The sequence below is a fragment of the Varanus komodoensis genome, unplaced genomic scaffold (genome assembly GCF_004798865.1).
Source record: "Varanus komodoensis strain SLA01 unplaced genomic scaffold, ASM479886v1 scaffold26, whole genome shotgun sequence".
In the NCBI taxonomy this organism is placed as follows: domain Eukaryota; kingdom Metazoa; phylum Chordata; class Lepidosauria; order Squamata; family Varanidae; genus Varanus; species Varanus komodoensis.
The window spans coordinates 5,734,927-5,750,718 of NW_025335684.1; the positions used below are offsets into that span (position 1 = coordinate 5,734,927).

At 48.6% G+C, this 15,792-nt stretch overlaps 1 protein-coding gene across 4 annotated transcripts in view; it reads right to left on the reverse strand.

The window, feature by feature from the left end:
* Positions 1–5,367: 5,367 nt before the first annotated feature.
* MAP2K3 (mitogen-activated protein kinase kinase 3) overlaps positions 5,368–15,792 on the reverse strand; it is a 55,785-nt gene continuing 45,360 nt past the window's right edge. For all 4 annotated transcript variants that reach the window (XM_044433295.1, XM_044433294.1, XM_044433293.1 and 1 more), the window contains 9 exons: positions 14,889–15,002; positions 14,098–14,217; positions 13,118–13,234; positions 12,892–12,943; positions 11,491–11,618; positions 10,376–10,453; positions 9,748–9,887; positions 8,983–9,028; positions 5,368–8,261 (listed from right to left, as the gene is read on the reverse strand). In XM_044433295.1, the coding sequence (XP_044289230.1) occupies positions 8,178–8,261; positions 8,983–9,028; positions 9,748–9,887; positions 10,376–10,453; positions 11,491–11,618; positions 12,892–12,943; positions 13,118–13,234; positions 14,098–14,217; positions 14,889–15,002 (879 nt within the window). In that variant the 3' untranslated portion in view covers positions 5,368–8,177. The remainder of the gene's footprint in view (positions 8,262–8,982; positions 9,029–9,747; positions 9,888–10,375; positions 10,454–11,490; positions 11,619–12,891; positions 12,944–13,117; positions 13,235–14,097; positions 14,218–14,888; positions 15,003–15,792) is intronic.

Below are 15,792 nucleotides of genomic sequence, written 5' to 3' on the forward strand. Positions count from 1 at the left end.
CTTGACAATTAGACCTTTAAACCAGACTTGGCCAGGCCAACCCTTCAAACAGAAAACACCTCGAAAGTCTTCCGCAAATAGGAGACTGCCCGTTGTAAAAGACGACACACGGCTACCCCAGAACAGCTGTATAAGTCCAGCCAGAAAGTGTCAGCTTTCCCATCCCAGCAATCCAAATCTCCTTTGCACAACTGTTTTTTTCACTAGCATCAGTCACAGCCCGAGGCTGAGAAAGCCAAGCCTATCCTGCCAGATCTTCCTTCCATCATCTGTGCAAGGAGGAGTGGGCATTTTAATGCCACAGTCTGGTGACTTTAGGGTTTGCCCGGTGACAGCGGAGGCCATGTCCTGGCTGACGGTTTCTCTGCTTCCAATAACCCATTTGTTTGGGGAACACAATGGCTTACGTCTGCAACCCCCTCCGACCCAAACCTTCCCTTCCTACAGCGACAACGGGCCACTTGTGTCAAAGCAAACAACGGCCCTTGTTCTGTCCCATGTGGCCTCGGCAAAGCAGAAGCAGGAGCGAAGCGAATCCGGAAAGCAGAAGCCACTGTTGGCAATAGCATCACATCAGGGGGGCTTTGGGGCCATAGCTAAGGGGTTTCCCAAGTGTCCACCCAGACAGGAAGAGGAGCAGAAATAAGCACTGTTTTATTCCTGCAGTCACAACGGGACTGTGATTTTATGTGTTTCAAAGGTAAAGCTGCCCATGCAGTTATTTTTTGAATCAGAGTTGGAGAACGATTTTGTTGTTACAGAAGTGGTCCTCGAGCAGGAATTGCCTACAGAAAGGGAAGGCAAGAGGTCTGCTTCCGATTCAAGTGAATTCCCATAGCCATCTGAATAGGGTGCCTATAAGACATTTAAGACCAGGTCCAGAACGTCCAAGCTACACCAGTCACAGCTGGCCCAGAGGTGGCAAGCCAGCAATTTGTCTTTGCAGAGGTCAGTTTCTTATTTTTCCAAGCATATGACTAATTAATCCCAAACACTCCATTAAAAATGAATGCACCCTAGCGTTTCCTGACACACACAGTTAAGTTCTAAGAACCTTCATCAATATAATGCATTTTATCTTCAGTGTTACATATTCGTGTGCACTTTCCCCGACACATGCACTTCTTATTTTAAAAAGAAAGTTGGAAAAACGCATTGAAAAATGCAAAGTGTGACTTACCAAGGATAACTGATTTTTGGTTCACGCATTAATTGGGAAAAGCACAGAATAAGGTCACTTCATGCATAGTTAACTTGCAAAACTCACTCCCCAAAAATGTACTTACAGATGGTTGCTCAATGGGCTTGAAAAGGAAAGCAAGCAAATTAATTTTGCCAATGTGGCATGACTTCCCCTGTTCAAAATGTGTTACACGCAGCCGACTAAGCTGACTTAACGACCATTTCTTCTTCCAGAGGAATTTTGGGAACTGTAGTTCTAATTGACTTGGGTGGGAGAGCCAAGTAACTCCAGACTCACGTGTCCCATCCTAAATTACACTCTCCTTCTTTCTGATCTACCTCTTGGGGTTGTTGTGAAGATACGAAATGAGAGAGCAACAGGCAGAGTGCCTTCCTTACCTTAGAGAGACGGATACCCAATCGCAGTGAATAAATCATTTAAAAAGAGAAAACTTTACTTTACAGCACAAAGTACAGGGCAAAAGTGAGCCAACACCTCCACCCAGTGGTTGCGTTTGTGCTCCAGGTGAATGTTGGGAAAGTTAAATCTCTTTTCAGTTAGATCAGAGCTTCGGAGAAAAAAAGCACCTTCGCAGCTGCGGCTTCAGCAATACAGGAAATTTGTTGCCGTGGCTGATGGGAGCAATACTGCCCTTTCCAGATTTGCAAATACCGTATTTCCCCGAAAATAAGACCGGGTCTTATATTAATTTTTGCTCTAAAAGATGCAGTAGGGCTCATTTTTTATGTCTTATTTTTTCATGTTTCTTGAAAACATTCAATCAACATTTTCTTATTTTTCAACAATCTACATTTATTCATGTACACAAATGCACATTTATTCAAATACAGTCATGCCATCTTCTTCTGGAACATCGTCATTACTCTCCAAACCCTGAATTGTGTTGCAACGGACGTACTAAATGCATCGGTCTGGCTGACCATCTTAACTGGGGCTCATTTTGGGGGTAGGGCTTTTATTAGGAGCATCCTGAAAAATCATGCTAGGGCTTATGTTGCGGTGAGGCCTTGTTTTCAGGGAAACAGGGTACCATGGACCAACCAGACAGACAGGTGGGTCCCCGGACAAATCAAAGCAGAGCTTCCCCCTGGAAGCAAAAATGATGGAACTGGCGTTGCTGCACATCGCTAGAAGCCAAGGCTGCCTGGAGAAAACCTTCGTGGCTGCGAGAGCCGAAGGCAGGCGGAGAAAAAGAAGACCCAACGGGATGGCCTGACTCCCGCCGTCCCGCAAGCCACAGCCTTAGTTTTGAAGAGCTGACCAGGAGCCACCTTGGAGTGCTTTCCTTCATAGGGTTGCCCTCCGGCACGTAATAAGTGGAATTTCCCTGAGGGTGTTTCTGCCTACTCAATAAACGACCATCTTGTGACACCTTAGATGAATTCCAATTAGTACGGGGAAATTTGCTCGGATTATGTGCAAATAATATGATAGTTCACCACCATGTTAGAGAGATCGAGTCCTATGATAACAATACAAGAAAGATAAATAGGGCAGAAGTGCTTTTGGAATCCATACAATCCATCTATGTTTTAAAATGTTTCTAGTGGGTTGGAGAAATATTTTCCCCCTTACTAGATGTTGGTGCAGAAGTATTTCGCAATACATTTGTTTCTGCAATCGTCTTCTTTAAATATTTATCTTGGCAGTGTTGCTGGCTCTCAGCCCGATAGCCAAATTCCGTTTTTGGAGTGGCCACTGGGGGGGACACATTCCCACAGCAGGTGCAGCCAAAGCAGATGCAGCTGGGCTTAACTACTAGCCTATCTGAGCTTAAAGCTTGCACAGTACAGCCTAGTGGTTAGAGCACTGGCCTGAGACGCAACACTTCTGACCTCACTTGAGTAAAGTTCATTGGGTGACTGAGGACCAGTTGCTGATTCTCAGTCTAACCCGCCTCACAGGGTTGTTGTGAGGATAAAATAGGAGGATCGTGTAATCTGTTGTGGCTTTCTTACAAGACAAAAAAAGTGGAATATAAATGTGATTGTATTTATATAACAACAGATCCATAGAAGCAGCATGGGAAGAAACTGGCACAAAAAACAGAAGCTTCCAAGTGGCAGATGAGGCAGGTCGGATGTGGGCAGGCAGTTTGGGCAACCCCAAAGAGCGGAGCTGAGCTCCAGGAAGGTGAGTTTTGCTCCTTGCATGTCTTCGTCTGTGGTTGATCTAATAATAAATCTAGTTCATACCAGCCCGGACACCATGTGAACCAGAAGCACTGGGAAATCAGCAGATTGTATCACAAGAACAGCAAATGTGACTTCCTTCCGTAGCGGCGAGTGTGACTTAGGCTGCTCAGCAATGAGAACCTTGCAAGTACCAAGCACAAAACCAGAAGTGTTTAAAAATAAATCCCCCGTTTCCCCCTTTTGTCGCTCTGCTGCTATGAATCAAAGACCAGCGGAAAGTCCAGCGCCTAATTCAGAAGGCGCAAAGCGCAACGGCGTGACAGCGTGCGTCAAAACACCCGATGCCCCGCACTCAGAAGGGGCCTCTTTGTTCCTGCCCTACGGGACGAGGCTACATCTCGTGGGCTGAATTTGCAAGGAGGTAGACGAGTTAGCCTTCGGAGAAACTTCTTGACACATTTCCAACAGGGGCGGGTGAATTGCTCTTGGCGCTGGCTCAGGTGCTTGAAGGTTGCCCTTGAGCTCTTTGGCCTGCCTTCTCACCTGTCGTTCCCCGCCGCACCCCTCATCCCTCCTCTTCCTCCCCATCTCAAGCACTTGAGTGGCAGAGCTCAGTTGTCTCTGGCATCAGGGACAAGACGAGGCAGGCAGGCAAGCAGACCTCAAGGGTGAAAAACCTGCATGGGGCCCTCGCTAGGATGTGGCCCTTGGCAGATGCCCGACCACACAACCCCCAGCTACCTACGGTCTGGGAAACCGCCTCTTGGAATGCTCTAGCTGGACATTTCCCCCCCGAAAAGGGAAAACCAAAGCATCCGCCAACTTCCAGGTCGGAACAAGCATGGAACCTGTGCTTTGGCCACGCACCTTGGGCAGGTTCGAAGCACAGTGCCGATTAAAGGTCGACGTAGCCAGCACCCGAAAAGACCCATGGCTCCATGGAGGTCCCATCCTCTGGACCGTTTCTCCTTCCACTCTCCATTGCAACCAGTTTGCTCACAGCCTCTCCCCTTTGGGACTACTTTTAGTTAATACACAACTCTGGAACATACATTCATGCAAAGGTCAGATGTATTCTTCCTTAAATTCCTTGCTGGACAGACGACTTTTACATTCCCTTGGGCATTTGGGAGGAAGTCAAGAAGTTTCCATGACTGGTTTTAGATAGAAAACAAGAAAAAACCTGTACTATTTGCATGTTTAATATTCTTCATAGGATACCGTGCAGGCCCAGAAAAACTTCAAATTTTTTGAAGGAGCCAGATACTCCGCTGAAGGTCAAGCTCAGCCAAGTTGTCATTACCAAAATCACTGAAGGAACAGAATATTCCTCTTACCTGTGTTATTCTCCCCTCCTAGCTGGGAGAGGAGAATCCAGCAACAAGGCTTGAGCCTTACTGGCAGGAACCATGGATTCAGAACAGGAGCCCACATCAATGTAAACGTATTTAAACCCCAAGCTTTCAAGAAAGCCCTGTAGGAAACTGTGTTCCGGGCTTATTCTCTGCGGTGGCGCCCTGCCTATGGAATGCGCTCCCCAGAGAGGTCCGCTTGGCGCCGTCATTTGTTTTTCAGCGCCAGGCTAAGATCTTTTTCTTTAAACAATATTTTAATAACTTTTAATATCATAGGTTTTAATTTGCAGCCAGGGTGAATCTGGATTTTATTTGCATTGTGTTTATTTTATGCAAGCCGTCCCGAGGCTATGCGATGGGACGGCATACAGAAACTCTAAATAAATAAATAAATATTTTATTAAACATGATCAAGCTAGGAATATAGATGGACCCCCCAATCTCAAAAGCACCTGTGTTCCATTCCTAGAAACAAGCCATCTTCATCTCCGCTGGGAACTGCTGTTAGGGAAGGAGTGAAGACAAGAGGCAGAGAGAAACAGCTCTGCAGGTACGTGAGAATCAGTCAGGCTCTCCGAATAAAGATCGGCTCTGAATGCAGGAACCCACAAGGAACCAGCTCATGCACCTCTTCGGCCGTTTCATTTGCTGGGTTCAATACAGAGTCTTAATCTTTCCAAATCAAATTTTTATTGAAGGTGGGTGGGGGGGGTGAAGAAAGGCTAAAATCCAAGACCATGCAGTTAAAAAATTAACAATCCACCAAAGCATGAAAGAAAACTGGGGAAGGACGGGGGGAGAAAAAACTTTCAAGCCACAACCACACCATTCAAAATAGACAGTACTGAACATTATACAGGTGTGCAGCCTCAGCTGCAATTTATGCTTCATGAGAAAGTGCAGTGGTTTGCTTGAACACGACACACAGAAAACGGAGGACAGGATTTAAGAGCAATTCATAGTTAACAATTAAAACAAGAGCGTTAAAATCTGAGAAAGTGGGGTTCTCAGGACAGGCAGCAGAGAGCAGTTCTTCATACAACGTATGCCTAACTTAGGGGGTTGACTGGCACAGAGACGAGATGGCAAATGCACAGCTTCTGCCCAGGCCAGGGGGGCCACTTGTCCGCTTGGAGGGGCCATTTTTTCCAAGGACACAGAAGACGGTGGCCCTTGAGAAGATGCTGAGGCTGAAATTCCCGCCACACTGGATGGGGCTGATGGGAGCTGTGGTGCAGCCCCCACCAGAGTGGAGGTGACCAACCCAAGGGCAGGGGGTGGGTTCCATTTCAGCGGAGCTCTGAGGGTTGTCTCCATGGGTGGCAAAAAAGAAAGGAAGGAGGACACCGCCGTCGTATGACCGTCTTCTAGCTCAAAGCTCTTATGGGCACCTACTAAACCTTGGTAGAAGCACTGCAGATCTTTCATTCTGGGATGGGAGAACCCAGGAGAGACAGGAAATTACCCAACCACCGATGTTTAAGGGAAGCGTGAATCCCAGAAGGGCAGACTAGACACGCTGGCCCGACGGTTGCAAATTCCACTCTCACCAGCGAACAACAAAACTTCAGGCTTAGAACTTTTCACTGCCCACCTTTGAAGACTAAGGCAACAGGTAAGCATCCAAGGGGACGTCTTTAGAAAAGATTAAAAAAAAAAAAGATGAAACAATGGGGTGTTTTATACACAGAAAAATATACACGCCTGACATGCAGCTACTCCACAGGCCTTCTTAAAAAATAAATTGTTTTGTTTTACAAATGTCCGAAATGTTCTGCATACATTGCAGGCTGATTTGCCAAGCCTACTCCCAGCTAGGCATAACTGAATTGTCAAAATATAATTTATATTTACATTTCTATTAGAAAGGAAATAAAAATATAGATCATTTGCTTGCTTTGTGTGGGGAGTTCCCAGCAGCAGATTTCTACGGCCCTTGGATGTTGGACTGGGTGGGCAGGAAAAAAGATTCATCCAAGAGATTCCAAATTTAGGAAATAGTACCAAATGCATTTGAGATGCGTCTTCGGCAGAGACAGTCATTCAGAAAGGCAGAAGAGCAGCTTTGCATCCCAAAAGGACTTGATTGCCAGCGTTTCTACCTAGGACTGTGGGAGGGAGAGATCCCAGACCAGGTGACACTGAGCTGGGGGGGGGGGGGAGCAGCTTCTTATCAGATAAATGGCACAACTGAGCAAACATCCCTGTGACAGCCCCTTCCCCTCAGAAGAATCCAAGAGGCTCCGTGGGCCGGCTGGACGACCTCCACTGGCCTACATTAGGCCTGCAGGCCAAAGGTTCCCCATCCCTGTTCTGGAGGCACCTGGCAACCTGTGGATGCTGGAGAAGAGGATGGAGGCGGCCACCTCAGCCGCTCCCAGACGGCGATTCCCACACAGCCTCAACCAGCATGGTCAGAGAGCATCTGGCGGGAACCGTGCTGAGGACACGCAGCCAAGGTGAACACGGGTCTGAACCACCAAGCAACTCGGCTCTTACGTGAGTGGGTCACGCATCCCTCGCAGACGCAGATTCTCCTGGAAATGTACGTGCAAAGCCAACGAACAGGGCACCGACATCCGTCAGTGATTATCTGATGGGGCAGCCTTTCCAAGCTGGAGCCCTCCAGACTACAATTCTTAGACTACAATTCTCAACCCACCCAGCCAGGACCCCAAGATCTGTCTCCAGCATCTAGCTGAGGAGGTGACCTACCTGTATCCATCCCCTAAGAACAGGTGACGTATTCTAGAAAATCATGGGCCGAATCCTGCCTGGATCGAAGGGTGCAGAAAAGGGGAACTGCCTAATGCAATGCAACGTCCCCCACATTAAAAAAAGGACCATAGAAAAGTTTTACACACCATTAAAAAGAATGGTTCTAATCGAGCCTGACCCATCTAGGGCTGGTTTTCCCCGTGCAAGAAGCGTTTACACAGAGAAGCACGTTTTGGCTTTGGTTAAAGAAAAAACCACAACCCTTTGCTGGTAGGACTGCACCACCAAATTTGGACGGGCGCTTCAGTTAACCCGGGCCAGTGGCATCTGGACACTGCGGTGCGGCTGGATCTGCAATTTCTGAGTGGGTGCGGCGTACCCCCGAGGAAGCACACGGCTGCGTTCAGAAGGGCCCGCCGTTTTGGGCAACCCGCTTCAGAAGAGACACAGTGTACTCCTGAAGCTCCCGTCAAGAAGGGAGTCTTTGCTGCCGATTTGAGCATTTTTGTCTCCACTCTGGAGCAACGCTCCTCCATGCAGAAAGGTGTTGTTCACAGAGTCCCTAAAATATTAATAATAATATTAATAAATCGCACAAGTCCGACGTGATGCCGAAAAAATTGGTTTGGGGAGGATGCGACGAAGACATTCATTCCATTTTGTGCAAACCACCGTTAATGCTAAACGTGTTCCTTATTTCCTTCTCTCCTCGGGAGAAGCGCTCCGCGCTGGTGACGCTTTGTTCGACAGCGAGGTCTGCGAAATTTAAGAGTCGTCTCCGAGGATTTCTGTTACGAAGGAGACCATATCAGTCACTTTGGTGTCGTGGAGGGTGAAGAAGGGGTGGGCCTGTTGGAAAGAAGCAAACGGAACAGTGCAGGGTTAGGTGGGAGGGGAGATGGGGGGGGGGGTTGTGTCTTGTGCAAAAAGCAGCCAGCAAAAACAAAAAGCTAGAAGGGAGGAAACTCCCAGCGAAGCCAGGACCCAGTTCAGAACCGGAGGTCAAGAATCAAACACAGTCTTCCAGCTGCTGGACTGATTTCCAATTTTGCAAACTTTCCTTTTCAAGCAGCCTTCCCCAGCCAGTACCAGCATGCTGCTGCGGTGCTGGACTGGGACTCAGCAGGTCTGCGTTCTGCCATGAAGGGTGACCTGGGGTCAGTCACGGACTCTCAGCCTAACCCACCTCACAGGGTTGTTGTGCAGAAGGGGCGCAGGAGGACTGTGGGTTGCTCGCAAGAGGGAAAAAGCAGGATATAAATGCAATGCAATGATGATAAAGCAGGTTAACTGGTCCTTTTTCCTTATGCTTTGTGGTTACAGGGATGGCTTCCTTCGACCCAGGATTAATTACGGATCTTAAGGGGATGTGGTTAGAAGGAAGGCGGCAAGGGGTGTGAAGATGCAAAGACGGCTTGGCATCTTCTACTCAAGTGCCTTGATTTCAGCACCTCTCTCTCTCTCTCTCTCTCTCTCTCTCTCTCTCTCTCTCTCTCTCTCTCTCTCTCTCACACACACACACACACACACACACACTGCACAAAAAGGATCCGAGAAGACGGGAACTCACCATGAGTTCCAAGTAGCTCATTCGTTCAGCAGGATTCTTCCGCAAACTAGGGGAAGAGAAAGAAAAGTCACCAAAAGTCCATCATTATACCTGCCAATGTTAAAACAAAGCCAGGGCAAACGAGCTGGCTGGGGAAAGGAGGCCCGACTCTTCTGCTCGCTCTGGTCAACTGTTGGGATGCATTTTAACCACCCAGAGAACCTTGGTTATTGGCTGGTATACACATGAAATAAATAAACATTAGGAAAACTTTCCCTATTTATCAGGGGCAACATTAAATACAGCTTAAGTCAGTCACAGGGCATGTTGAATAGCTTTCCAGATAGCTGACCTTGTCCCTGAAAGCTTTTTATAAAAAAATCAACAGGGAGGACATATTGAGAAAAAAACTGACAGTCGAGGTACCACCACCAAAAAGGCCCTGCTACCCTTTGCTACCCACTTCACCAGAGGAAAACATTGAGCAGGGTCTGCGTATGGTGAAGATGTGAATTGTTAGGAAGGGTCACAATTCTGCTTTCTTCCGTTGTCTAGCAGTTCCCTCACTCTCAAACAATTTGCCCAGGTTAGGGAAGCAATTCAAGGCGGGGAAAGCATCATTCCACGGAACAAAAAAACCCAGGGAGAAAACAAAACAGGAAACCCCGATGTTGTTTTGGTGGCTGGGAGGCAAGGAAGGGCACGCAGAGTTTTGAAGCTTTGGCAGTTGGAGGAGGAACGGAGTGTTCTACAGGGAAAGGAAGAGGCTGGCGGGGTCGCGCTTACCACTGTGCCGTGAAGTCCACAAAGTCCTTTGAGAAGCGGTCGGCTGGCAACTGGGGTGAGGGCTCCTCGACGACCTGCTTTAGCTGCTGGAAGGGGGTTCCCCAGGACTCGTAGGGGAAACGCAGGATGGCCATCTCAATCTGACAACGGAAGACGGACAGACAGCACGTCGTGTTAAAACAAGGACTTGCCAGGGAGGCCCACGGTCCACCTGGACAGCAGACCACCGACTCTGCATGCAGAAGGCTCCAGGTTCAAACCAGCCACATGCTGTGGTCCATATGTCTGAGAGGGAGGCAGCAGCAGGAACGGGGGCTTCTTGGTGGGGGCCTCCCTGTTTTGGAACAAACTCTCCAGCAAGTTTGCCCTGGTGCCAAAGACCTTCCTCCGCTCCCAGGCATTTGGGGCAGCAACTCTTGGGTGTCCAGGTCACACTGCTGTTGGATCAGTCCTTGTGTCAGCTCTGTTTATATATTTGCAGCTGGATTGTTCTATTGTGCTTCACACCACTACGGCCGCAGGTCTCCATCTTCACGAACCAAGATTCAGCCCGCTAACAGAACCAGCTTTAACCTTTGGTGGCCGTCCGTCTTTTTAACAACCACGAAACACCCATGGGGTTTCTTACCAGAGTGATCCCGAGGCTCCAAACATCGGATTTTACATTGTACCCGTTCTGGTTCAGCTCTGGGTTTATCCTCTCTGGCTGAAAAGGGAAGGGAAAGAAGAAAAGCTTTCAGAGATGCCAGCATGGCACAACGGCTGGACCACAAATAGGGAGAGCCGTGTTCAAATCCGCCACTCTGCCATGAAATTCAGTGGGTGACCACAAGGCCAGGGTCTCTCCCTCTCAATCCATCCAAACCAGCCTACCTCGTTGGGCTGTTGTGAAGAAATAGGAAAACCAGGTACACCAGAAAGACTGAAACTCTTTCAACCCAAGTGCTGAATTCCATTTCAGAGAAACTCTTTTTTTGGGGGGGGGGGGGGAGATTTCAATCATGGGTGGAGCCAAAGGCAGATGGGTGGAGCCAAAAGACAAACCTATTTCAGCCTAAATCTCTTACCAGCAGTAGCAAAGCTTTAGTGGAGCCATTTCAATCATTCGGAATGGGAGGAAAACTGCAAAAAGCTGGGAAACCGGCTGACGACAGCAAAGTAGGGGGAGAGTGGGCATTCCTGGGACTACAGGCCATGAAGGTTTGTACATTCAGATGTGCCCCACGCCCAGAAGTGTTTGTCAAGGGGGCTCTTTGCTTGTCATTTTGGTGCCATGCTGGACTTTCCATCCGCCCTGCCCTTTCGACGCTCTTAAAATGTCAACCAAGAAGCTGAAAGTTTCAGGACTGTCTGGTTGGGTCAGGCCAATCAAGAACCCCTTCCCAATTATCCTGCTCGAAAGGATTGGCTCTGTTGAGGACAAAAACGAGCGCCGAAAGAATGGAGATGGGGTGAAGCTTGGAAAAAAGGGAATGACGCTCCCACCAATCAGTGGAAAACTCACTGGGAGCTGGGGTGGTGTACCAGTTAAGAGCACGTGTCTGGGATCCACACGATCCAGGATCTAGTCCCTGCTGAGCCACGCGGTGACTTTGGGCCAGCCACAGACTCTCAGCCCAGCCTAACTCACAGGGTTGTTGTGAGGGTAAGACTAAGAGCAGGAGGAAAATGATGTAAGCCCCTCTGAGTTCTTTGTAAGAGAAAAAGGAAGGCTTAAAAATCAATGAAGAAATGGGGACTCACCGCCATGTAAGGTTTGCAGCCGGCGTCCATGGTCTTGGCCACTGAATCCACCAAGTAACCACTGATCCCGAAGTCACACATTTTAACATGCCCCTGTTTGTTGATGAGGACGTTGGAGGGCTTCACGTCTGGAAGGATGCAGAGAAAAACACAGGAAGTTAATGCACGGGGCCTTCTTTGGATCAGCTGGGAAAGTCTGTCCCATTACAGGAGACGCTGCATCCCTATTTAACCCATTTCCAAAGCACAGCTGGCCGCAACTCAAGCCCAACTTTGTGTATCAGACTACAGTCACAGGAGGTTACTCACCAGGACAGAAGAATCACCAAGTTGGACCCAAACTTTGGCAGAGTCAGTACTGCAGCTTTGTAAAAACGACAGCCCTGCACAAATGTTTTTATCACCTTTCAGGTTCCTAGTCCTCATTAGTGCACCAAGGAAAGCTCTGGAAACCAAAGGATTCTGAGGAGGGCTCCTATATGTCCAGCATAGCTTCCTGTGACTTTTGGTAGTTTCAAAGGTATTTATTCAATATATTTATATCTCACATGTATTCTTGAAAATTGGGCTTCCAACCTATTTAATCAAGCTATGTAAGGAGTTCCGGTCAGCGGTGTGTATCAACTTATTTGCTGAAGACATTATTCAAGTCTAAATCATGCAACGAACACACAAAGTACCGTCAGACTACGATCAAGTTCTGTGGCCTTTCTCCAGTTGCTATGGCCAAGGGGGGCTGGAATGGCAGCAACAAGAGCTTTTCTCGTGGTGGCCCCGGCTAGGGAATGAGCTGCCCACTAAGGCCTGCCTGGTGCCAACTTTACTACCCTTTTGGTGCCAGGTCAAGACTATCCTCCACTGCAGGGCATTTTAGCCACTGGGGCCTGCTGGTTGTTACACAGGTTTAACTGGGTCTTCTTTAGTATGAAACTTTATGTTACTTTGGTTTTACATTTTATAGCCATCTTCTACAATGTTTTAATTGGTGCATATTATATTGCTTTTTAAATATGCTGCTGTGAACTACTCAGAGCGCTTCGGATGCTGGGCAGCACAGCAATCAAATTAATAAGTAAGAGAGGTAATTACTTAGTAGCTCCAAAATGCATAGTGGAATGAGGTATTTATTTATTTATTTGGATTTTTTTCAAATAAATAAAACGAAATTTTAAAATGAAAATTTCATTTTCAAATGGAAGGTTTTGCAGACCTCTCAGGAGCTGATGGACTCATGGCCCACCAAGCCCAGGACTGTGACCAGCAGTGGCTCCCTCTGGTGGCAGGGAGGTCTTCCCCCAGCCCTGCTCTGGTTCAGCCATAGGTGCCCGAGGGACTGGCCCTCTCGTTTCTTTGGCCATTACCACACGTACAATGCACCGACAATTAACACACAACACGTACCTCTGTGAATCACGGACAGCTTACTGTGCAAATGCTCCAGCGCATGCACGATCTAGAGAGAGCACGAGAAAGAGACGATGCCGGTTAGTTTTGGAGTAGATGGGTACCGAACGCCTTTCAGCTCCCGATTCAAGGAGAGGCAGCCACGGTGGACTGACTGGGGCCCTTGAGTTGGTCTTCTGACCCTCAGGGGCTCTTCCTTCCCCCAAGCAAAGGCATCACTCACAGACACAGTGATCTTCCCAAGTATATCTTCAGGAATAGTCTTCTTCTTTTCCAAGACCTTCTTATAAAATTTGTCCAAAGACGTATCCATCAGCTCCATGCAGATCCACACATCACCCTGCGGACCGAGGACAAGAGAGACTTTAATTTTTTAATCCGATTCCTTCCGAACAGCCTTCCCCAACCTGGCGGCCGTCAGAGGATTTGGACCACAAGTCCCAGAATTCCCAGCAAAGCAGGACTACTGACTAGGAATTCTGGGTGTTGCAGTCACAATGTGTCTGGAAGGGGAAGGCTACTTTAAATGTCTAACACAGAGGGAAAGTTCAATCTGGACATTCCAATGGGCCACCATTATGGAAGCAGAAAATGAGCCATGAAGCCTACACACAAGATTTGATTTTACCTGTCTGCCAGGTCAGAATCAGGTAGGAAGATTTTGGCTAACCAGAATTTAGGGCCACAGTGACAGCCCTCGGTCTGTCCATCCAGGAAGGCTGCACTTAAGACCCCCAGTGCCAAGACGATAGAAGACAAGCACAAACAAGAAATCCCCAGGGAAGCTTTCCTGACCTGGTTTCCTCAGCTCTTGCTCCCATCATCCCCATCCAGGATGATGGGTGCTGTGGTACAACAATGCTGGGAGAGCTGCTCTAAATCCACCTTTGCTGGTTGCATGCTTGGACGCTCCAACTTAGCTTTCGAAGTGCAGCAAGTGACTACCGAAACACAGCCTTGAAAGATGCCGACATGCCTAAACTGAAGGGTCAAATGCCAGCCGGAACAGCGCCCTTTCTGAAGATAAGCCTGCCTTACAGGGGAAAGGGGTGCAGAGGCTTGGAGCCACCACTGTAAAGACACCGCCACACCTTCCACTTCACACGGACGGAGGAGGTTGCAGTGTCCGATGTGAAGAACTCAGCTGTGATGCAGTGAGAGGGGCAGACAGGTGTGCCAAGTATTTTCCTGCCGCTCGCTCACCTCCCTGAAAAGGGCTCCATAGAACGTGACGGTATAGAAGCAGTCGACTGTCCTCATGGAGATATCCAGGTCCATCAGGAGCCGCTTCTGCTCCTGCGTGTTCACAGTGGCTCGGATTCTCTGGGGAGAAGGAAAGCGTGCCGTGAGAAATTCAAGCGCTCCGGACCGGCTGCATCACCCCAAAAGCCATCTTCCGCTCCCGACGGGCAGAAATGCTCGCCGTGACCCCTCTTTATTCCCGTTGGCACGCTGTGTGTAGAGACCCAGGGCAGCTTTTCTGCTCAAGGGTTGATGCCATTGTGGAACTGCCCTCCAGAGCAAAAAATCTGCAAGCAGCCACTTCCGAGAAGAGCGATTCCGCTTTTCATTTTCCTCCTGAAGTATCCACCACACTGACTGGCAGGAACCAACTGGGGGAAGGGGAGAGCTGGAGGGGGGGGGCAGCACAGCTTCCCAACCCCCCGAGATGGCCCATCCTGCTTAAGCGTTGTTGGAGCAGTAATAAATTATAGCAGCAATAATGAACGGTTACTACTACTAATGGCCAAAAGATTTTTTTTAAAAAATAAACCTTCTGAATGCAGAAGGTGAATTGGATGGATGGTTAGTAGCTGTAGCATTTGCCAGGTTCCCCCCAGGTAGACTGGACTACAGCTCCCATCAGCCCCAGTGAACATGACCAATGAGCAGAGTTGACAGGAGATACAATTCAAAGGATTCTCTGGCTTTTCTGCGGCAGACATGCTTACACCCTGTTCCAGAGTAACCCGGCACCTTGCGGTGACCATTACCTTGACGGCCATCGTGGTTCCGCTCTGTGCATGATGCACTTTCTCTACCACGCCGTATGCACCCCTTCCCAGCTCTGAAATGCTCACCAAGTCGTCAGCCTCTACTTCGAAATTCTGTGGGTTGGAAGACGAGAGAGAACCAACACGATGGGAAACGTTTGTGGTGCTAAACCTCCGCTTCTGATTCCAAGGGGTACATCCCCTCCACCACTTCTGGGCTCCACCACCTCGTTCTGCTGCAGGTGAAAACCGGGCTTTGCTGTCTCCTAAAAAGCCCAAATATTATTCTATCCGGATCAGTACAGTCTCACCCAGAGGTGCCGCTGAGTGTTTTCGAGTTTTTGGAGTCATAGTTTTTGACTCCTGGACACATCTCTGGGGGCGAGAAGCACTGGGAGCCCAAAACATTCAGAGGCTGCGTACACCTGGATGGACAGGCACCAGCTCGCCAGGATCTCCAAGCCCCCCCAGAAATGTTGGGGGGCTAACCTGAGCCCTTCGTCATGAAAAGAAGGCGCTGTGCCACACAGAGCTATGAATTCTCCATTCCACAGAAGTGTACGTATTGCCCAATGCTAAGTGCAGCAGTATCCTGGTAGATTCTGAAGCCAGGTGCTCCTCACAGTCATCTCCAGAACTTTTCCCGCAAGAACTGTCCAAACCGGCCAGCAGCAGCATAGCAACAAGCCCGTTCTAGCCGTTTCCAGTTCCTGGAGGAGCAACTCCTTCCTAAATCAAACGGGTCTCCATTGCCTATTCGAGACCAATACTTCCCACTGCAACAATGAGCAATTATTTTGTGGCTGGGAAAATTCATTTCCAGTGCTCAGCTAGAGCAAGGACGGCAACTGAGCTCAGGGGAAACAGAAGTAGAACGATCCTAGCAACCCTGCCAAGAAAGTTA